Here is a 24175-nt window from a genome sequence, read left to right on the forward strand (position 1 = left end):
CTGAATCCTCAGAAAGTTTCATGGTGTGTAAAAATCTGGGAGAAGTACTCTTTGAGAATCTTGTATCTACCCATTAGCAAAATTATTTATAGGCATGGTTTGCACTTAGAGCATCTTTCATTTTACATAAAATGCATTTCTTTATTTATGAGATTTTGTATTTTAACAAGTACTCCCAGATACACTCTTTTTGACATTTAATCTTGGATTCATACCCAATTTAGGATATGAAACCAACTCCTTACAAATCTTAATTATGTTATAAGCACTTTGAGTGCTACTGAGTATGCAAAGCATATATATTATTGACTTTTCACCCAAGTTCCTCCTTTAGAGAAAGCTGGGACAGCTATAGATGTTTTTACTTAACAGATTGCCAAATGACAAGTGATGGATTGTTACTAGCTGAAAACACTGGATAGAAAATGCATCTAAGACAACCAAAAGGGAAAGATTTTTCCAAACAGAAGAGCTGTTTTACCCCCTTTAAGTTTATTCTTATGTTGTATTTTGTTTTGCAAACAGACAAAAGGACCAGTAGAGCTCAGGAAGGTTTTGTGTTGTGCCCAAGGTTGGGGGCAAGAATTTGAAAGGGATCAGTGAATCAGATGTAATAAGGGCTCTGTTTGAGCCACCCAATCTCTGTTTTGCTGACCGTCAGTATTCCGGTTATAAAAAGCTGCATCGGCATTTCCGTCAGCTCAAAAGAACTTTATCCCTGCTTTCATTCTGACATACCTATTATGACTTTGTTCACTAAGCAGAAGGAATTATGAGAAATGGAAACTTGATGGCATGTTTTTATTAAGGCGTTATGTGTTTATCTTCACTGAGAAATTAAAGAACCAAGCAGAATTGTATGTTTTCCTTTCAGGTAACAAAAATTGCCTTATTCATTCCATATCATGGTGATTTAGTTAACTTGGAAAACAAAGTAGCATAAAATGAGAAGACTTATGTACAAAGTACATTTTATATTTTAAACAAGAAATTTAATGCTTATGTGAATTTCTGTTAACCTAAAATCAAACTAAAACATAATCACAGAAAACTCTGCAAATGTATTTTATGGGGGTGGGATGGTGATGATTTAAAAAAAGGAATGTTACAAAAGCTGTATTTCACTCTTGTCTTCTCTAGAGTTGTAGGCTTAGAGAGTTGTACATTTGTATTTCAAAACAAGGGATACATTTTCAAATCTAGCTGATAATACTTAACAACAAACTGTATTTGCACCTTTTATTATAGCAGACATTCTTCTGCAAACTGCAGGCAAATTAACATTTACAAGCCAAATATTTTTTGTGGTGAAGTTTATACTTTCTGTGATACTCTATTTAATTATGTTATATAAATGTCAACTTCAGCTTTTAAATTTCTTAACCTAATTTCCCTAATCCCCACTAAGTAGATCTTCATCTTAATTCATATAATTTACTAGAGAAATTCTTAGATACAGGTGTGTCTTCCTCGCTGGCAAAATACATGCCCAATTCACTCTTATATTTTCAACTCGCTCACAGTGCCTGCCTCGTAATGAGACATACATATTCAGGCATGGAATGGAAAAAGACAAGAGACTCTCATGCAGCTATGATAAGGAACTTTATACAATGAAAAACATTATTAATATCTCTTTAAATTTTAATGCAGAGGTTTTTATTTTCATAAGTCTCTCATTTATTATAAGTGGAATTAACCTGTATTTAGTTGTTTAATAAATGTCATTTGTGTTACATACGTCTCCTTTTTTGTATCTACGTAGAGCTTAGTAAATTTTCCTAAAAATAAAGTTAAACAAGATGAATATGAGTCATCCTTAAATGAGAGGTCTCTGTTAACATAAAGTAACTTTGAAAGTCTGAAAAATGAAGGTTAACCTCATTAATTTTGTAAAAATTCACCAAACATCAAGAGGTTTGAAAACACCGAGAAAAACAATAAGATATTCAGCAAAGTTGCTTGTTTTAAATTCTAAACTGTAGTCCGTGAAAAGAATTATCGAAAGGTAGTATATGCATGTAAAATAGGCTATTAAAGCAAATGACTCTGAACCTGAGAGAAAGAATGCTGTTCATTAGAAACCAAAGCTTGGAGTAGAATGTCTGTGTATGGCCATTATGATAAGAAAACTGACTGAATAAAGAATGAATTTATTTTATTAGAAACTTTCAAAAAGAAAGTATGTCATGTAAAGTTAAAGAAGAGCCTTTTCTGGTTTTCTTGCCACATATCTTCTAAGGAACTTTGTAGGTCTTCAGTTAATCTTTCCTGAGGAGCATTTATCCTACCAAAATGATAAACTCGAGAGAAATAATGGATTGTGTTCTTAATTGTCTTGAAAGCTTAATTTTCTTTTCCAGAGTTACACCTGCTCTATATTCCTTATTAGGTAGTTCCAAAAAACTATTTTAAAGAATTGTGCTCTAAAGAGTTTTCCCCTTACCATTTGACATCCATTACTTTTAGAGGAGATGAGACATAGAATTTGAAACTTGAAGTATGGGTAGTATTGTTTGAACTTCAAGGATTTATACTCATTGTGACACCTTAGTTTTGAAATGACTGAAATCTATTTCATGCAAAAAAAGGCAACTGGTCTATTCTAGGGAGTTGTGTTTCAAAAGCTTGAGTTTTTTTTTTTTTTTTTTTTTATTGTGGTTGTTGTTGTTTTCTTTTTGTGATGATATACAAACTTTAGCACAAGAAAAGCACCTAGATTATAAATTAAAATACATTAAGGCCTATGTAATTTTTTAACGTATTGGAAGGAAGAATGACAACTGAATAATTACTATGATTTTTATCTGCAGCAATTGCTGCTCTTTATCTATGGTTCCTGGAATGTGATATTTGGATTTTAACTTTGCTTTGGGATATATAACTGTTTAAAAACCAGAAAAAAATTATATTTAAAACAGTTTTATCCCTGTAGGTTTTCTCCTTTGCTTTTTGTCTTAGAAAAACCATTGTATTTTTCATAATGACTGCTCAACATGAACAAAAACAAACAGAACTTGAGCACAACTTTCACTGGTGATATTCACTCGGGTACTTGTTAAGATATCAAATTTTAGACTATAGCATATGCATAGTTTTAGTGCTGTACGAGATATTAGCAGAGTGGTCATCTAGTGAGAGTCCCTCATATTACAGCTGAAGAAATGAAGATCCAAAGACGTTGAGAGATTATTATCAGCACAACCACGACCATAACTCGGTATACTGGCTTTTAGTTCATTGCTTTTTTTATTTTTTTTCACCAAACCAGAAAGAATTGATAAAAAAATGATTATCAATGTAATTTCTTCCAATTTAAAGAAAAGTATAGTATATCAGACTAATCAAGAGTATGGCCCAATTGAGTATAAAATGATAGTGGCTTATTGAAGATTACTTGTAAAATACATAAGACTACCATTGGCCTTTTTAATACAAGCATTTTTTTTTTAGTATCTTTTAGCATTTATTAATAATTCATCTCATTAGATAGTGAGGTTACTTCTGTACTGTACTCCAAATTAAAGTGCATATTTAGTGCCCCTGTTGGCTGGACTATAATTTATACAAGGCATGACTGTAATATAATGAATCTGATTTTTCTGTGTGACTTGTGGAATCAATCCTATTTCTTTATAATCACATCTTGTATATTATATTGTGTATTTTTGAATGATGCCTGTGTTTCAACAGTGCCACTAATGGTCTTCCTCATATTAATATGTCAAACCCATGGAATCAGAAAATGGGGAAATTGTAAGCCTTTGTACAAAACCTACAATGGAATTTAAATTTTAACACTTAATCCTGCTGTCAGATATGTCTGTTACACAAACACACACATACATACACATACACACACAGACAGCCCCTAAATTCAGTGAACCAATTCGTGTGCATCAGTAATTAGATCTTTAGTTTGTGCCTCTGTTGACATTTCTCCTTTCAGACTAATGGATTTCAGTCTACCTAGAGATTGTTTTTCTCAATAAAAGACATTAGTCCATAAAAATCCCTCCCTGCAAAAATAATACATCCTAAAACCTTGCCAAACAAATTTGCCCTTGAAAAAATACTTCCCAAATACTAATCATTAACAAAGGCATTGAGGGAAGAACTGCTGTGCTGATCCAGACACCACCCTTTCTCTACATATTGATACCTCTGTGAATGTACCATCACTGCCTGGCGTCCATGCCCCTGTTTATTCTGAAGCTGCCATCTTTTGTCTATACACTACTGGGATTATGTTTATTCTTTGGTGCTCAGATCACAAGCCACCTGCCATTTCCATTGAATCTTCAGTTATTTCCCTTTCTCCCTTGAAATGTAATTATTAAGCACTTTAGTTTTGCCCATTATGTTACTTATTTTTAAGCCCTTTCCCCCTAAATTTAAACTCTTAGAGATCAGGGACCTTGCCATGTCTATCTCTATACTCACCGTAAATGGTAGATTAGGAATCATGTAGTTCATTTTCATTGAGTGTGGGGCAGTTCAACAAGAAATGGAAATTTTCCTTGGTGCTAAAATGGAATGGGTGCTTCCCAGGATGCCCCAAAGAGCTTCGGGCATCAGTGCCACCCATCACTTTCAATGTGACCAGGAAACTTACACTCTATGACCTTTTGTTTTGCTACTTGCAAAGGTGGGAAACCATTGTCTAAACAGCAAATAAATTTTTTAAAAGTACTTAAAGGATTTGAATCATTGTAGATGTTATCCAAATGAGACATTTTATCACAAACATTCTGAACTCATGACTTAGAAACAGTAGTAATGAGAATAATATTTGATTACTTATCCTGTTCAGAGTGTAGCACTGTATGCTACACTTTTATATGTAGATAGATGAGTTCACACATATGTGAAAAACAAGTTAATGTAATATTGTTCCTAGTGCTGTTGGATATGAGGAAGTGGGTGCAATCTTTACCTTTGTCTTTGTTTTCTTATGTTATGAATCATTCAACACACATTCTTGTTGAAGCAGGTTTATAATCGATGGTTCAGATGCTGAGCCCACAAATTTCTTTGTGCCTAGTCCCCAGTTTTGAGAGGATGTAATATATATATGAATGAACCCTGGCTCAACACCAGACTGTTGTTGTTGGCCTTGTATATTATTACTGAGAAGCTAGTTGGAATTTGTTCATTCTTTGTGCAAGAAATTCCAGCGCTGTTTGAGAGGGAGTGTGATACATAGTCAGAGCTCAGACTGTAGGTGATCTGGGGCATCTTGGCCATAGCTACATGTTATGGTTAGTAGACCAATAACTACACTGCAACATCAAAACACTTTTATCTGCCACTTCTCCACTTTTTTAGATTTTATTGAAGAGAGTACTGTACTACACCCCTCCCCTAAGCAGTTTGTGATTCACGTCACTCATTTCTAGTAAAACCAGCTGAAAAATAAAATAAGGTCTCATGTTCCTTTTATTCATTATCTGATTTGACTGGACAAGTCAGCTCTGATCACCCATTGAACAGCAGTGTCACTTAAAGAAAAAGGAAGAAAGTTGGAAAAACTAAGGAAAAATAGCTTTAGCTATAAAATCTGTAAAAGACAAAAATGAGCCTAATCTCTTATTTTTAACATGGATTTCATCTCCTGCCCTGGCTTTCCAAGTTCTCTTGATTCCCCTTTTCCTCTGTTCTTTCCTCTTCCTTCTCGTCCATTGTCCAGTATTTCAAATATACAAACAAGGCCCTGAAGCAGGACCCAATTTAGCTTGTTGGAGGAATCACAAGAAAACATATGTAACTGTAGAGATCCAGTGAGCTAGGAGAAGAGGAAAGAAGGATGAGGTTAAAGGGCCAGGGGCTTTGTTGAGGATTTTGTTCTGTGTGTAGTAGGAACCTTTTGAGCATGATCCAGTTTGTTTTTCAAAGGCCACCATAGATGTTGTGAAGAGTAGAAGTAGGAGATCAGTTAGAGTCTTCTATGACTTACGCTGCATAATGACTGATGGTAAGATGTTAGCTGTGGAGGTGATGAGAATTGGTCCTATTGATGATATATTTTGGAAGCGGAGCTGTTAGAACTTGCCAATAGATTACATTTAGGTAAGACAAGCGTTAAGCTCAACTCCTAGACTTGTAGTCTGAGCATTTGGGTGGAGGGTGAACCTAGAGCTGACTTTCACGTCTCTGTAGTTTGAGTTGTTTATGAGATTTCCAAGTAGAGATGACAAGCAGGCAGTTAGATGTAGGAGTCTAGATCTCAGTGGAGTGGTCATGGTTTAAACATACATATTCAAGATTCATCTTGGTACAGGTGGTTTTTAAAACCTTAAGATTGGTTGAAATTACCTAGCATGAAAATGTGGATCAGGGAAGGTCATGAGCTAAGGCCTAAGGCACTGAAGGAGATGGAGAGGAAGTCGTCAATGGGATGGGGGAAACCAGATGAAGTACCCCAGGGAATTAATTTCCTTTGCAGTGTGTTAGGTTCTGGTTATTGATTTTTTTGTTGGCTTTCTTAAGCAGTAGATTTTTTTATGTGTAATAATTTGGGAATTTCAGGCTCACTATAAATAAGATTTTTGTTTTCATCTCTCTTTCATTCTGCCTTTGCTCAAGCTCAGCCCCAGCCTGAGCCCCATTCTTTGGAGTCAAGTGGCATCCTAGCTGCTGTACAAGCTTCCTGTCACCTTCACGTTCCTTTACCCTGCAAAGGCTGAACTTCTGCTTGTCCTCCACTTGTTCCCTATCCAGGCAGCAATTTATACTGATTCTTTTATGGTCCACTATCTTGTTTTTGATCCTGGCCAGTTTGTTGTTGTTGTTGTTTGTTTGTTTTTACTTTTACATCTGATTATTATTGCTGTGTATTTGAACAGGTGATAGTTCAGCAATGTGGACCTATTGTGCCATGCCACGCTCTCCAGAAGTCTTCATACCTCATTTCTATATGTCCTTGGTTTTATATCCCTACATTTAAAAAAAAACTCATTTTTTTAGACAAAAAATTTACACTTAATACTTTTTCATTATTCCTGTTTAGGTGTGTGTTTTTTTCTGTCATTGTCCCAGTTATCCACATCTGTTGTTTTTCTTCACTTTTATGCTTATGGAAGTCAAATGTCTACTGTAAGTTTTCCAAAAAAATAAGATTTTTATATATTATCCTGAAACATTAATAATGCCAGGGCTTGTAGGCAAAGGATGTAATTCAGACTAGTCTGCTTATTGCATCTATTTATCAGGACAGGATAAGGATATTATTTTAGCCTAACTCGATTTGTTTTAGCTAATACATACAGATTGAGAAATGTAAATGGGAGCAAATAATACGTGCACAGGATGCTTGCCTGGATATCATCTTAGTTAATGTAATGGAAATCCTTTAATACATGTTTATATATTTACACAGGGAGAATTAAATGTGAACATTCTTTACCTCTGAAAAATTTAAAGATACCTTGACCCTTTACAAGTACACCTAACAGCTGGACTAAGAGTGCGTAGCAGCATTTGGGAGGGGTCTGTGTGGAATTCTCCTAGGCAGAACCCTAGAGCAGCCGTGCACCAAAGATGTTTTCCAGATAAAACACGTGATGTGGAGCTGGAGCATACCTGAGATGGCCATCCTGTTAACAGTGTATGGCAATTAATCCTGTTCACTTTGGTGTAATTAATGAGAATGGTGAAATAGAAGTGTAATCATTTCTGCAAGAGGAAATGTCAGCCCATTAATGAGAATAAGGATTATTATTGTCAGTTGAAGCAGTAACTATTCAGATTGCTGAGTTGGTGTGTTCACATAGGTAGATGTTCATTTCAGGGTATAACAAAGAGAGGGAGCATTTTTCAAGAGGATTAAAAAAAAAAAAAACAACCAGTGATGGCATTTTGACATGACTGCAGTTGTGGACACTTAATAAAAATTTAGTAAGCATAAAACGTAATTTCTAAATAAAAGTAACTGGCATTTTAAGAGTCTTACCCAAACTCAAACATTTATACATGTATATAAAATTAAGTAATCTTTAAATTGCCTTTTATTATTGTTATGTTACTACATTAAAAATGGAATCTATTTCTTATTATGTGCCATAGACTACTTGTGCTTGTTTTCTTTGTGGCTCTGTATGTTAGACCTGAGTGAGTTGAACTGAGTCTGAGAAATACTACCTATCCCTTTAGATTGTTGGAAGAATATCTTCCCTACTAGAGCAGCTTTCTAGGGTTTATGCAATAATTCTTTGAAAAGTTGGAAAGTAGTGAACTGAGATAATCATAAAAAGATACCTTGGGAAGCCATGATTTTTTCCTGGTTACATGATAATATTTCACAAATAATAAGTCATCAGTGAACTTATATTAGAATTTATTGATTGTTTTTAGTACTTAAATTCTATTGGCAGCTTAAAGATTTCAAGTCATTACTTTGAATATCTTCATTGCCTTTGTGAAAGAGTAGTAATGTTGCTGAAATTTTCATGGAACTCTGTATATATTAAATACTTAACACACATCAGGTTGTTAATGTTCAGAAGATGTAGGTAGCCTTTAGAAATAATGGGGTTTGGGTATTTCTTTTGTTAAATTCTTATAGTTTACTTGAATAGTACAGCTTTTCAACTTATAAAGTTCTTTCCAGCAGCTAGTGATCTGATGTATCTTTTTGTTCGATTTGCAGTAAATATTGGGAATTCACCTTTTAAATTATCAGTTATATATTATTATGGTAAATTTTCAAGAACTGTTTTTTATATATTATTTCTTCATGTATGATCATGACCTTTTTCTCCTAAAGAATAAGTACTTCTTAAATTGTATTAAGTATTTAGGATGAAATCTTACCCTTTTGTTTGTTTTGTAACTTTACTGTCAGCAAATGATTTGGGGTTTAGTAGTTTAATAGCCCAGTGGACTTTAATTTTAGTTAGTGTGATATCACATCATACCAGTGGGGCTAGTGTGCTTAATGCACATCATGTACTATGAACCTCTTTTTTTAAATTCAAGTTTCACAAAACAGTAACGCCCTTTTGTTCCTTGGGCTACCTGTATCTTAGTAAGTTGGTTATTCAGGGGACACATTTGTTCTTAATGGTTTCTGTAGCACATTTTGAGGCCACATTGTGGAAATTCATTGAGAAACAGGTTTAATTTAGTTTAGCTTTTTTTTTTTTTTTTTCTTTTAGAGTGGTATCTTTGAAAATGCCAATTAGCAAAATTTCTGTTTTCAGTAAAGTTTATGTTGAAACTCTTCTTTTTCTTTCAAAGTTAACAAAAATCTATTTTAAAAATTAGGAATTAGATTTCTTTCTTTGTTGACATAAGTAGCCAGAAATATGGAGCTAACTAAATTACATGCAATTTCAGAGACTAATAATGATACAGTTGGGAAAAGGGAGCTTCTATGCCACCTGTACTCTGAAAGACTAATTTAATTAGAGGTAGTGATATTTCTGTGTAATTTGTTAATGGGTACATTCTGCCAAAAAAAGAAAGAATAATTCTGCCTAAGCACTGATAATTTTATATATTTTTAGCTGGATTCTGTCAAAAGAAAGAGTTTTCATTGAATTTCATAGCATAGGGATGCCTGGAGGAAGAATATCAATGAAGTGAAGAACAGCTTAAAAACTTTTGAGTTATTAGAATGTATACAAGGGAGAATGCAATAATCTTGCTGCTTTCCCAGTAGTTTAATATATAAAATTGTATGCATATTACTAGACTACTGAAAGCTAAATTTTAAATTTTTGATATCATAATCATTCTTCTATATCATCCCTACTGCTGTTTTGATTTTTTTTTCATTTTCGTATTAAAGAAGAATGTCATAGCACATTATTTCTTTCTTTTATTTGTGGCAACTTGTATACGTTAGTTAAATATGACATGACTTTTCCTGGAACGGAAATGAAATAGCAGCTCCTAATCGACTTTGTAATATTTTGGGGAACGTTATAATAAAAACTTTTTGGTAGGGAAATATCAATACTTGTAGTAATTTTAAAAAGTTTTTTTTTAACTTAACCTACAATAAGTTTGATTCTGATTTATTTCATTTTTATAGACCTTTTGTCCTAATTTTACTGTCTTGTTGTAGGTCACTCAAGTTGAGGCCTTATTAGACATGATGGGCTGGGATGTGCTACACTAACAGTTACCAACAGTTTTCTGTGTTTAACACAAAAACCGATATTCATGCTAAGTCCGTTGAAGGGGTGGGTGACTCTCAGGGCAGTTCTCCGTGGGGGTGGTTCACTCATCCTGTGGGCTTGATCTTGTATTACCTCCAGCTGCCCCATTCTTTCACAATTACCAGAAGAATGACCACTGCAGGGGAGGAGGGCATCAACTTTTAAATGCTTCTGCTGTAAAGTGATATGTGTCCCTTCTACCTGCTGATTCTGTTGACCATGTCGTCATGCATAATGCCAAGGGAGATGGAGAAGTGTAATCTTTCTGAATATCTAGGAAGGGGAGAAAAACTGAAGATATTTCTGAGCATCACTAATGCTTACATTCGGCTTAATATTTCAGCAGCATGGCAAGTAGATCTGTGTTTCTGAGCTAGAATGCCATGAATGGAATACAGGTATGCTACAGATACTCACTGCAACTGTGTTTTAGTTTTTAATGTGGCTGCTAGAATTGATCAAATAACATACATGGCTGACAGTGTATTTCTGTTGGACAGCATTTGCCCTCCAGGCCATCAGCAGGTAGCTCCTTGGGCTGAGGAAGGAGAATAATTTCCAGGTGTCAAGAGGATGATCTCTAGGAGAGTGCTGGTGATGTCAGGTTATGGTTGTTCTGGCAAGGACTTGGCGTGCCTACCCTTGATACCTCTGTCATTCTGGTGTGATCCCTGGAAGGCTGTCTATAATTATACCTACTCCCCACGTCTACTACCATGTTCAAAAGACATTAACCAAGATTTCTCAGCCTGTTCAAGCCACCATCATGTTTTGATCAAAATAGCCTTTATATTATTGATAGACTAGAAGGAAACTTTGGTAATGGAAAGTAAAAGGACAATAGTGGGAAAAGATTTTGGCTAGAACTTCAGTGGTCTCATTTTATGGGTAAATCGTTGCCTTAGTTTTATCACCTGGCCTCCCAGGGGGAAGTAGAAGAATCAAAAGAAAATGAAATTATTTTGTTGAAATGCTACATGGCACAAACAAAGCGTGGCCGAAGACTAGATCAGGGCTACCTGAATTTGGCCTCTTCTCTATAATTTAAAGCTTCACAGACAAATTCTGGTTTCTAGCTTTTCATAAAGCTGTTGATTGGCCCACAGTACTTATTGGTGACTTCATAGCCATTAGAATCCATGCCCTCCATGAATGATTAAGATATTAATTAGGTAATATAATAATGATCCTGTCAAAGTAGAATTCAGGTGCCCTTGGGCTTTTTTATAGTGTTAAAAATGTGAAGACTTTTTACTATAAAATAGATAAAAATTAATTCACAACAGTTAAAATAATATTTGAAGGGATAATATTCAAAATCGTATATGCACTACTGAATATATACTACATTGTTATTTGCCATAGCTACCCTATGTTATAATAGAACCACGAAACTTATTCTCCTAACTCATAAATATTTAAAGTGATGGCTATGTTGATTACCCTGATTTGATCACTGTAGTACATGTACATGTATCAAAACACCACACCATACCCTATAAGTATGTATAATTATGTGTCAACTAAAATTAATAAAAATAATAATATTTAAATACTCTTATGGCTTGCTCTGAAAACTTCCTGCAGTTGCAAATGCTTATTATTTTTATTATTTTCTTTTTTTTTTTTGGAGACTGAGTCTCGCTCTGTCACCCAGGTTGGAGTTCAGTGGTATGATGTTGGCTCACTGCAACCTCCACCTCCCAGGTTCAAGCAATTCTCCTGCCTTAGCCTCCCGAGTAGCTGGGACTACAGGTGTACACCACCACGCCTGGCTAATTTTTTGTATTTTAGTAGAGACGGGGTTTCACCGTATTGCCCAGGCTGGTCTCAAACTCCTGAGTCCAGGCAACCCTCCTGCCTCAGCCTCCCAAAGTGCTAGGATTAAAGGGTGAGCCACTGCGCCCAGCCTATTATTTTCTGTTATTTTTCTGAATAAGACTTGTGTAGATCCATTGCAAGAGAGATCTCCTGCATAACACTCCCCCAGATCATCTCCCTGACCAAGACCTCACTCATGGAGCAGCCACCACAAAATTTCCCAACTTTCCCACCAAAATTCTTCAGTTAATCTCACATGATTTTAATACCAATGTGTTTATCCTCAGTGAAGATTTTATGCAAGTATTTATTTTTCACTATTCTAAAATAGAAGTTATATAAATTTTATCATTTACTGCTTTTGTGTGGTATCAGAAAATTATTAATTTTGTAAATTTTCTTAATTGTTTATTCTGTCTTCCCTCCCTTTTTCTTTTTACTCTTTCTTTGATTTCTTTTTTCCTTCTGATTGGATTTCAAGGTTAACAATTAGTCAACAGTCTTATTATTGATGGAAATCAATAATTAATTTTGTGTGTTTTAGAATTAAAGTGTTTATATTATGTTTAAGATACACATTTTTAGAAAGAAACTCCTTTCAATTAAATTAGTTGATTTCTCTGGACACTGAATTACTAAAGAGAGCAGTACGTTCCAGAAACTGATGGTTTTCAAAATATATTTTGGTTATCTAGGATTGTAGAAAATGATTATATTGTATATATTTTTAACTTTTAATTACTAAATTAAATTCTAATTTAGATCGCTGCATGTCTAATTTTGAAGCTTTTTATATGCTATATTTTAAAGCATTTAAAATGCAGATAGTCTTAACTATATATTTTAAATACATATACTTACTTTATATTATTTATATATATACTTTATATTATTAACAAATAGATTTTCTAGATTTGTACATGCCTACAATCTGTTTTGTCTTAAGATTTCATTTCTACATATGTTTATTTTCCCAACACAAAGGATATTTTGAGAATAAATGCTGAAAACCTCTGAGCATCACTAGAATCCACCCCTCAAATCATTAAGATAATTGGGCAATATAATGATGATTCTCTTAAATTGGAATTCATGTACCATTATAATTATTCTGACACATGGAGTAAACATTTCATTTGCATGCGAAAGTGATGAAGTGAAGCTACTTGCATGACACATTTTTGCGGCACTCCACCACAAAACAGCCATCTTAGACATAAGTAGTTTTGAATTCTCTTACACAAAAAGTAAGAATCTTTCTTTATGAGATTATATACAGCACTATATGATCAAGTTTTAAAAGCCATCTTTTACAAGATTTCACATATAATACTTTAAGCCAAAGTGCTTCCCAGTTACATGGAATTTCGTATTTTACCAGCCTGTATGTTCACTATCATTGGTAGACTGGAAACGAATGAAGCAGAAGAAATAGAAAAGGAGCCATGTTAGCATAACACTATCAGAACAGGCAGTGATGGCATGTCACACATCGTAGTGACAACGTTAATCAGATTATTAAATTTAAAAAGTGTATATTGATGATGTTAAGACATTAATATATTTGCTAATTAATAGACTTTTTAGAATCCTTGAAGATCATTATTTATTCTGAAAAAATCAAAACAAACTTCTGTAGATTATGTATGCAAGGGGGCAAATAAATATTCATATTTTGTGTTTTAAAATATTCATATTGGCCAGGTGCGGTTGGCCTGTAATCCCAACACTTTAGGAGGCCAAGGCAGGTGGATCACTTGATCCCAGGAGTTTGAGACCAGCCTGGCCAACATGGCAAAACCCTGTCTCTACTAAAAAATAACAAAAATTAGCTGGGCGTGGTGGTGCACGCCTGTACTCCCAGCTACTTGGGAGGCTGAAGCAAGAGAATCACTTGAGCCTGGCAGGCAAAGGTTGCAGTGAGCCAAGATCACCCCACTGCATTCCAGCCTGGGTGACAAAGCAAGACTCTGTCTCAAAATGAAATAAAATAATTCGTATTCATACATGAGGCTGATGCTCTGGCCCTAGTGGCATGAAGCTATAAAGGCTATAGATGATATGAAGGTGTAAACATCAAGAGTTTGATCTGAGATGAGTTCTACTCACATAGCAGCTCTTGTACATAAAAGTTTGCTTATAAGTCATGATTCCATATAAGGTCATATGAAAATATGAATCTAAATAAATGGCTACAGCTTTATTCAAAGATAAGGGATTAGATTATCACATTTACTGATATTTGCCAACGTGTACACAAGCTGTCCAAAAAGATACCTTTTTTCAAGAGTTATTTAAAAAAATGTATTGTGTGTTTAAATGTTACTCTCTTTAGATTTGTTGAAGGAGAGTTATTCACTTGAAAAAATATAGCTTGCTTACCAGACATTTTGGAGCACCTGAATGAACTTAATTGAAAATTGTAAAGGCCATATAAAAATATTACACACACAGAGTTTATTGATATAAAGCAAAAGCAAAAGTTAAACTTGCAAAAAAGTATAAAAATGATTCACTTGTGTTATTGGTGTTATATTGAAAACCTAAAAAAAGGTATTAAAACTATTAGAGCAATCCCTGTGAATGTTTGAAACTCATTATTTGAAGTACTTAATAGGAAAAATTTTGAAAACCATTTGCATTTCCAAAGGACTTTCCACATTACATTTGTCTTTGTAAGTATAGGAAGGACCATGAACTTTAATAAATTTAGCCCTTATGGCTCATGACAGGAAAGAACTTTCTGTTATTTGGAGAAAAAGTGGTGAATACTCTACTGCCCTTTGCTCCCACTAACTCTTGTGAATAAAGTTTTCGTTGATAGTAATTAAGAATTTGATATTTCAATCAGAAAACATACAAAGATATTTTGTGAACACAAAGTCAAGTTTATCATTAAAGATTTAAAAAATATTTCAGTTGGAAATTTTATGCATATTAGTTTATATATTCCCTAATACTCTGTATTTGTTTTCTCATCATAATTATATGCTGTAAAGAAAATGGAATTACTTTTTTCACCAAGCTCTGGATAGATGTTCTCAACCTGTCTGTAAAATTGTTCCTTTGTACATGTGTGGAAACGATTGGTAAGCCCTGACATGGCAACAAAATTTTTCTAGAAAAAAAAAAAACATTCCTGTATGAAATTTAGAAAGGAACTATTGTGGCAAAATGATACCTAAGCAGAATTTTTTTTCAGATTTATAAGCAAATTTGTTATGTGGTAACTATTCTCTGTTGGAATGTATATGTGAAAACACTGTGAAATACTTACTGTTGAGGCAGTTTCTCCCTACCTTCCTCCTTCCTAATGCCTTCATTAATTGAAATCTCATTCATTAATAAATACTGCTCTGTGGCTGTGGAAAAGAAACTTCTGTTAACACTGTGAAACTATTTCTATTTTCTCAATGCCTTTGAAAATAGCAATTAGTATGGAAAAAAAAAAAGTCAAAGATACTTAGACATGGAAATATTTGTGTTCTCATATGATTGTTTCTAAATATGTTATAATGTTTACTTGAGCAAAAATTATAAACCATATGTATTTGCACATTTTCATTCATTTGGTTTATGTAGTGCTATTAACTGCTAATACATTTAATATATAAGATCTGTGGTTTCTTGTTAATATTTTATAAGGATATTATTGTTTTATGGTTAACATCATTTTGAGGTATTACCTTCAGAGCAAAAAATTTCTTTAAAATAATTATTTCCCTGGTGATTAATTTTATGTTAATCATGTTCACACAGTTTTATGTGGGCTAGAACACAGTAACTACATCTGATGTATGTAAACTATGCAATATCTCTAATAATAATTTAATTTGTTGTTTAATAGTATGATTTTTTGCCATAATCACTTAATCATGTATAGACTTAATTAATACAGAGGATCAAGCCTGTTCTTTCAGTTATCTAAGGAAGTATATTTTCTTTTTTTCCCATGTTATGATATTCTGGAGTTTCTACTTGAGATTATCTGAGCATAAGCAAATTTAATGTTGATGGAAGGAAGGTTGTTCTCTCAGGAAAATATTTCAAGCCAAATTTTAAAATTATTTTTGAAATAAAATTTTAACTGTTTACATGTGTCTGTTAAAATAGCATAACTTTCATTAAATATCAACTCAGTATATTCATACTTAGGATAATTACATAAAAGTATTGATTCGATTATATTATCCAACTCTGACTAATACCAGCTTGAGGCAGTTCAATGGAAGTCATGTTTGTGAGAGATTGGGGATATTGACAACGAGACAACCATCCATTCCTTTAAGATACATCTGATAATTAGCATGTTTGACCATCATCTGTAAGAAATCTTACACTTTTTTAACTTAATAAACTTTACTTCTTAGACCAGTTTTATGTTAGCAGAAATACAGAGTTTCATATATCTCTCCCAGTACTTGGTTTCTCTGTTGGTAACATGCATTAGTGTGGTATATTTGTTACAACTGACAAATAAATAATGATGCATTATTATTAACTAAAGTTTCTAGTTTGCAATAGGGTTCATTCTTTGTGTTACACAGCTGTATGGATTTTGCCAAAAACACTGTGTTATGTATCTACCATCATAGCATCATACAGAATAGTTTCACTCCTAAACGTGTATTTTAAGATAAATTTGTCATCATCTCTTCTTGAAAGCCTATATATTAAAAATAATAAAACTGCTTCATATTTTGAAAATTAAAAGTTGAAAATCTTGTTCATTATGTTACTCAGAGTTCTGTACCTGCCATTCATAAGGTAAATGTTTTAATAACAGAAACAGGTTGGCTCCAGTGGACTATGTATTTCTCCTTACAGCAGTCAAATGTCCTTGATATTAGCCTTATTTTCATCATCAAAGTTTAATTTTTGAAGCTAATTTAAAAAAATTATAGCATGTCCCTTGTATATCTTCTCCCTTCCACATCGTTTCTATGTACTATTTTTATTTTTAAGCCTGAAAGTCTTTTTGAAAGGCCATGAACTAAAAAATATATAATTTATAAATTAAGTATATATTACTGGTATACCTAAGATTCTGTAACTTAACAGTTTTCCACTTTTTTCCTATTAACTTTTAAGTTTGTGTAAAATAAACAACTTGAGTAAGTTTTAGTGTTTGTTCCTAGAGCAGAGGTGAATCTTGTCAAATTCAAGAAGATATTCCTAGCTGCATCTAAGTCATAGGTGAACCAGACAACAGGCAATAAACCTTGACCAGTGGATGATAAATGGAATTCACATGTTATCCATTGAAATTTGAAAGCTTTTTAATTTGTGTGACTTGCAAATAATAAAATACGATTCACATGGAAGAAGCATATAATCATGACCCAGGTACCATACATGGATTGCTTCAAAACCACAGGATCAAGTCAGGACTAATATTTCATCAAGGAGAACTTTTTCAGTTGACTTAGTTTTATCTAAGCTATTGACCCAACTGATTAAATGTACAAAGGGAATTATGTAATACACCACATTCCATAGAGCCTGAATAATGCCAAAAGATTTTGTGTATTTTAATATTTGAGCAAATGAGAATTAGCACCTGTTTTTAAAACCCTGGAAATTGTAATAACAGATATATTAAACCAATTCATGTTGGTCATAGGTTAGGGGCAGGGGTGATAGAAAAACCAATTGACTTTAAATGACTGACCTTTATACAATTTCTTCTAAAGTGTTTTCTCTAGTGTCAGACTCTCTTAGGTCAACCTCTTCTCATTCATAGAATGTCCAGTAAGTGACTTTTTGCAAATGCATTTTTTGCAAAGTCCTCCTTCTTTCCTCCCTCAAGCACTGTGACACCTGAATCCAAATAAGTAACAGTACAACATTAATAGAACAGGTGCCAGTGACTATGAAATCCCTCTTCTGTCTATCATACCCTTATCCCACCTTTCTTTCTCTTTTTCTTTTCTTTTCTTTTTTCCTTCCTTTCTTCCTTCCTTCTTCCTTCCTTCCTTCCTTCTTCCTTCCTTCTTCCTTCCTTCCTTCCTTCTTTCTTCATTTCTTTTTTTCTTTCTTTTCAAAAAATTACAGTAGGTTTTTGGGGAAACAGGTGGTGTTTGGTTACATTAATAAGTTCTTTAGTGGTGATTTCTGAGATTTGGGTGCACCCATCACCCGAGCAGTGTACGATGTACCCAGTGTGTAGTCTTTAATTCCTCACCCCACTCCCACCCTTTCCCTGAGTCTCCAAAGTCCATTGCATCATTTATACCTTTGCATTCTCACAGCTTAGCTCCCACTTATGAGCGAGAACATAGGGTTTTGTTTTCCATTCCTGAGGTACATCACTTTGAATAATGGTCTCCAGTTCCACCAAGGTTGCTGCAGATGTCATTAGTTTGTTCCTTTTTATGGCTGAGTAGTATCCCGTGGTGTGCATATAAATATATATATATATGTATGTATGTATACACACACACACACACATATATATAAACATGCGTGTGCAAGTATCTTTTTCATATAATGACTTCTTTTCCTCTGGGTAGATACTCAGAAGTGGATTTGCTGGATCACATAGTAGATCTACTTTTAGTTCTTTAAGGAATTACCACACTCTTTTTCATACTCATTATACTAGTTTCCATTCCCACCAACAGTGTAAAAGCGTTCCCTTTTCACCACATCCATGCCAACATCTATTATTTTTTTATTATGGCCATTCTTGCAGAGTGAGGTGGTATTACATTGTGGTTTTGACTTACCTTTCCCTGATAATTAGTGATGTTGAGTATTTTTTTCATACATTTCTATTCCATTGGTCTATATGCCTATTTTAATACCAGTACCATGCTTTTTTGGTGACTGTGGACTTATAGTGTAGTTTGAAGTCAAGTAATATAATACCTCCAGATTTGTTCATTTTGCTTAGTCTTGCTTTGGCTATGTAGGCTCTTTTTTGGTTCCATGTGAATTTTAGGATTGGCTTTTCCAGTTCTGTGAAGAATAATGGTGGCATTTTGATGGGAATTGCATTGAATTTGTAGATTGCTTTTAGCAGTATGGTCATTGGTCATTTTCACAATATTGATTCTACCCATCCATGAGCATGGTGTGTGTTTCCATTTGTCTGTGTCATCTGTGATTTTTTTCAGCAGTGTTTTGTAGTTTTCCTTATAGAAGTCTGTTGCCTCCTTTGTTAAGTATATTCCTAAGGTTTTTTTTTTTTTTTTTTTTTTTTTTTTGTAGCTATTGTAAAAGGGGTTGAGTTCTTGATTTGATTCTCAGCTTGGTCGCTGTTGGTGTATAGCAGAACTACTGGTTTGTGTACATTAATTTTGTATCCTGAAACGTTGCTGAATTTACTAGTTCTAGGAGCTTTTGGGATGAGTTAGTTTTCTAGGTACAATCACGTCTTCAGCAAACAGCGACAGGTTGACTTCCTCTTTATCAATTTGGATGGCCTTTATTTCTTTCTCTTGTCTGATTGCTCTGGCTAGGACTTCCAGTACTGTGTTGAATAGAAGTGAGCATCCTTGTCTTGTTCCAGTGTTCAGGGGGAATGCTTTCAACTTTTCCCCATTCAGTATAATGTTAGCTGTGGATTTGTCATAAATGGCTTTTATTACCTTAAGGTATGTCCCTTCTATGCCAATTTTGCTGAGGGTTTTAATCATAAAGGGATGCTGGATTTTTAAGATCACATGTTAAGGAACTAGAGAAACAAGAACAAACCAAACACAAGCCTAGCAGAAGAAAAGAAATAACCAAGATCAGAGCACAACTATATGCAGTTGAAACCAAAAAAGATGCAAAAGATAAATGAAACAAAAAGCTGGTTATTTGAAAGATAAGTAAAATTGATAGACCATTAACGAGATTAACCAAGAAAAGAGAGAATATGCAAATAAGCTCAATTAGAAACAAAACGGGAGATATTACAACCAATACCACAGAAGTACAAAAGATCATTCAAGACTACTATGAACACCTTTACATGCTTAAACTATGAAATATATAGGAGTTGGATAAATTCCTAGAAGTGTACAACTCTCCTAGATTAAACCAGGAAGAAATAGAAACTCTGAACAGACCAATAACAAACAGCAAGATTGAGGTAGTAATTTAAAAGTTGCCAAGAAAAAAAATTCAAGGACCAGATAGATTCACAGTTGAATTTTATCAGACATTCAAAGAATTGGTACCAACCCTATTGACACTATTCCACAAGATGGAGAAAGAGAGAATTCTTCCTAAATCATTCTGTGAAGCCAGTATCACCCTAACCAGGAAGGGACATAACAACAACAACAACAGCAAAGAACTATAACAGACCAATGATGAACATAGATGCAAAAATCCTCAATAAAATACTAGCTATAAAAGAATACAACAGCATATCAAAAAGATAATCCATCATGATCAAGTGGGTTTCATATCAGGAATGCAGGAATGGTTTAACATCTGCAAATCAATAAATGTGATACACCATATAAACAGAATTAAAAACAAAAAATAACATGATCATCTCAATAGACACAGATAAAGATTTCTTTTTAATGCGCTATTTACTATGGTACTCTCAGAGGTCTAAATTTGGCATTATTCTCTTCATATGCATTTTTCAGATCTTTTTGTTAATTTTATTGTTTTATATTAAAGCTTTAGATATGACTGACTTATGTAATGAGTTTAGATTCTTTTGCGCTTTTGTATGGGAGTAAACAGCTGGAAATCAAACAGCCATGTGCATAGATGACTTGAAGTTTCCATCCTCATCTGTAGAACAGAAACAATGATTCTCACCTCGGGAGTCATTTTTAAGGTTAACCTATGTGACATAATCTGAAGTGTCTTTTTCAGTGCCTGGCATTCCACAAGTACTAATTCATTTTCTTCTACTACCAACAACCTAGTAAAAAGTAGAATTTTTTGAAGTCCCTGGGTTTTGTTTGTTCATTTGTTTGTGTTGCTAGATGTTACTATAGTAGGCTGTGTGTACTTCTCAGGTTACCATCTGTTTCCTACGTTTTGAAAAAGTTGTAAGATATTAATGGATATTTAATGAGCACTTATACTGTTCCTGTCACTGTCAAGTGTCATAAGAAACAAAAGAACCAATACTTAACTCTCACGAAGCCAAAGTGAGTTTATAGTCTGCTTAGGGAGAGAAGATCCACTCATATGAAATTATTAGTAACCATCATTATAACTATTATTATTATAAAAATAAAGTATCAGTGTGTTTCAGTGGACAGGAAATACAAATAAAAATAAAAAATTTAGAGCAGTTCCAAATGAGGGCATAGGCCGAAATCTTGTGAAAGGCATCGTGGTCGACTCTTCCCCCAGAGTGATGGCCTGGCTCTAGGGCTTTGGTATGGAAAATGGGAGAGTGTCCCAGTTAAGATGATGAGCCTGTAGGGTGGAGCAGCACGAGGTAGGGGATGACTGCAACCTCTCTCACCGGGCAGTATATGTTTTAGAAAGTGGTGTAAGTAAAACTGAAGAGACCAGGTGACCCAAGAATTAAGAGAGCATTGTACTCTAGGTTAAAGATATGACATGTAATGTTACAGATTTTAAGCAGGGAGGAGAAAGTCACAGCAGGGGTCTAGTCTAGCAGTGGCTGTGCCATGACCAGGAACTGGGAAGACTACCCAGGAGGCTTATGTAACCATCCAGGTCTTTATGGATGACAATTAATAATACTAGAGTGATCACAGTTAACAAAAAAGTGTGCAGAAGAGTATATAATTTTTCTAATCCAGATTATGTTTTTAAAGACCATGAATCCCTCTTGTAATATAAAAAAGTACTTTTTATACAAAAAGATGGCAAAAGTCTCGTTTTGATTTCTCAGCAGGGTTCCAAAAAACAATTTTACTTTTCATTTTTTGTCTTTTTTTAAAAAATTATTATTGTACTTTAAGTTTTAGGGTACATGTGCACAATGTGCAGGTTTGTTACATATGTATCCATGTGCCATGTTGGTGTGCTGCACCCATTAACTCGTCATTTAGCATTAGATGTATCTCCTAATGCTATCCCTCCCCCACTCCCCCCACCCCACAACATCATTTTTTGTCTTTAATGAAAGATGAGCAGTAGATGGCATTGTTCTGTAGAAAAGATTCCCATTTTTCCCTTTTAAATCATGGGGCATGGAAGATGGAGTAATTAAATATCTTTTGGGATACTTCTACTCCAAAGACAAACATTTTGACTTAACATTATTTAGTTTGAGATATAACTTTTATTTTCACTTTGAAATGATTGAAATATGAGAGATGATATAGATGGCATTATGTGTAAAATAATATATTCAGTAGTTAAAGTATTTTATGACTTCTATCAAGGATTTTATGGTTACTAAGGGAAATAAGCATGCTTGTTATTTAGCTGTGGCTGTGTGCACATCTCAGTGAATTTATACTAATGACAGCAAAAGAACTGTTGGTAGCTCATATGTGCAGTGGGAGGGTTCATAAACACTTTACTTAGATCCTTGAGAAATGCACAGGGTGTATTTGATTATATTTTGTAATATGTCCCTATTAATTACATTCCAAAGAGTATCCTATGTAATTATAGCCAGAACATAACATCAGACGTTTACAGAAATAAAAAAATCATTTTTTATTTGATCCCTTTACTTGCTATTCCCATAGAATTTTTCTTCAGAAAGAACAATTAAGGACTTTAAAGGAAATGATCTTCCTTAGAGAATATTTTTGTTTTTATTATTTTATTATATCTTGAATTTGTCTAGTTCTACACAAGTTCATGGTTTAATTTTTGTTTTATTACCTGTTGAGACAAGCTGTCATAGCATTTAAGACAGTAGTTGTTTTTTTAAGTGTGAAGTCATTGCATGTATGATAGAGATAAGACACATTTTTGAATTCTTCTACTCTTATCATCATTTTTTAAATTTAAAATTTCTTTTGGGATACACCTTTATTTTTATTTGTTTAAAAATTTTTAAATATGTTACTGCTTAATGGAAGTACTGTAAGCACTAGGAGGAATAGAAATTTGTAAATTATTTACCTGTTAATTATCATAAGGTCTTACAATTCTAGAGCATAGTAAGCATTCAGCATTAATAAAGGCATTGCTTTCTTGCTGTAAGCATTTGTTCCGAAATTATGTATTAAGACTGTGTGCCAGAAAGTATGCAGGGTATGCAGGATAACTAAGAACATTTGCCCCAAACTGCCTCTTCCAAGCAATGTCAGACATGACTAAGAAACTGAGGTAGCAGAGCTCAGATCACTACATGAAGACTGAGAAAAAGGGGATTTGTTCTACTTTGAGTGACTTTAGACCTGGGACTGAAGAGTGAGTGGAAGTTTGTAATAGGGTGGGAGGAAATACCAGTGAAAGATGGCAGGGTGAAAAGCAGGTGCACCTGAGGACCCAGTGTCCAGGAAGTATGAAAAGAAGGGGAAAGCTTTGGAAGAAGGAAATGCTAGGGCACAGCTCAAAACTACCATCTGGCATTTCACAGTATGAAAATGCTTTTAATATAATAAAATAAAAATAAAACTTCTGTGTTTCATGCTACTACATTTTTATCCTTTAACCTAAGCAAGATATAGGTTTAAGTATTAGGGGTTTTTTTTGCCTTTTTGGTATAATTATAATAACTGACATATTTTTTATCTTTTACAGTGAAGTTTAGCAACTGCAATGGAAAAAGAAAAGTACAATATGAGAGCAGTGAGCCTGCAGATTTTAAGGTGGATGAAGATGGCATGGTGTATGCCGTGAGAAGCTTTCCACTCTCTTCTGAGCATGCCAAGTTCCTGATATATGCCCAAGACAAAGAGACCCAGGAAAAGTGGCAAGTGGCAGTAAAATTGAGCCTGAAGCCAACCTTAACTGAGGAGTCAGTGAAGGTATAGTATCCAAATATGGCTTTAGCGCTGGTTAAAAATCAGATTTATACAGTTTGAACTAAATATACGCTTTGCTTCAGATCACGTTAATGGATGGCCACCATTTGAATTTGTATCAACTTCGGTCATTTTAATAATATTTTGTTGTGTTTGTAATCTCTTAAGATACTTAGACTAAATATATTTTAAGCAACTAGAAATTGTGTTTTAAAGATTTGTTTATACTCTGAGATTTATAACTTAGAAGCAGTTTGTTTTAAATTTCTTAGAAGCTTTACAAGCTGTTAAATAAAACCACAAAATAAACAATTCTTTACAAGATGT

At 33.9% G+C, this 24175-nt stretch overlaps 1 protein-coding gene across 2 annotated transcripts in view; it reads left to right on the forward strand.

Annotated features, from left to right (window-relative positions):
• CDH2 (cadherin 2) overlaps window positions 1-24175 on the forward strand; it is a 239105-nt gene that overhangs the window by 146068 nt on the left and 68862 nt on the right. Inside the window, exons 1-2 of one of the 2 annotated variants that reach the window (XM_032152596.2) lie at window positions 781-874; window positions 23625-23851. In XM_032152596.2, the coding sequence (XP_032008487.1) occupies window positions 796-874; window positions 23625-23851 (306 nt within the window). In that variant the 5' untranslated portion in view covers window positions 781-795. Of the gene's footprint in view, window positions 1-780; window positions 875-23624; window positions 23852-24175 lie in introns of those variants that run through there. The other variant, XM_032152594.2, reaches the window with a different exon arrangement.

Source organism: Hylobates moloch, unplaced genomic scaffold (assembly GCF_009828535.3).
Source record: "Hylobates moloch isolate HMO894 unplaced genomic scaffold, HMol_V3 SCAFFOLD_5, whole genome shotgun sequence".
Classification (NCBI taxonomy): Eukaryota; Metazoa; Chordata; class Mammalia; order Primates; family Hylobatidae; genus Hylobates; species Hylobates moloch.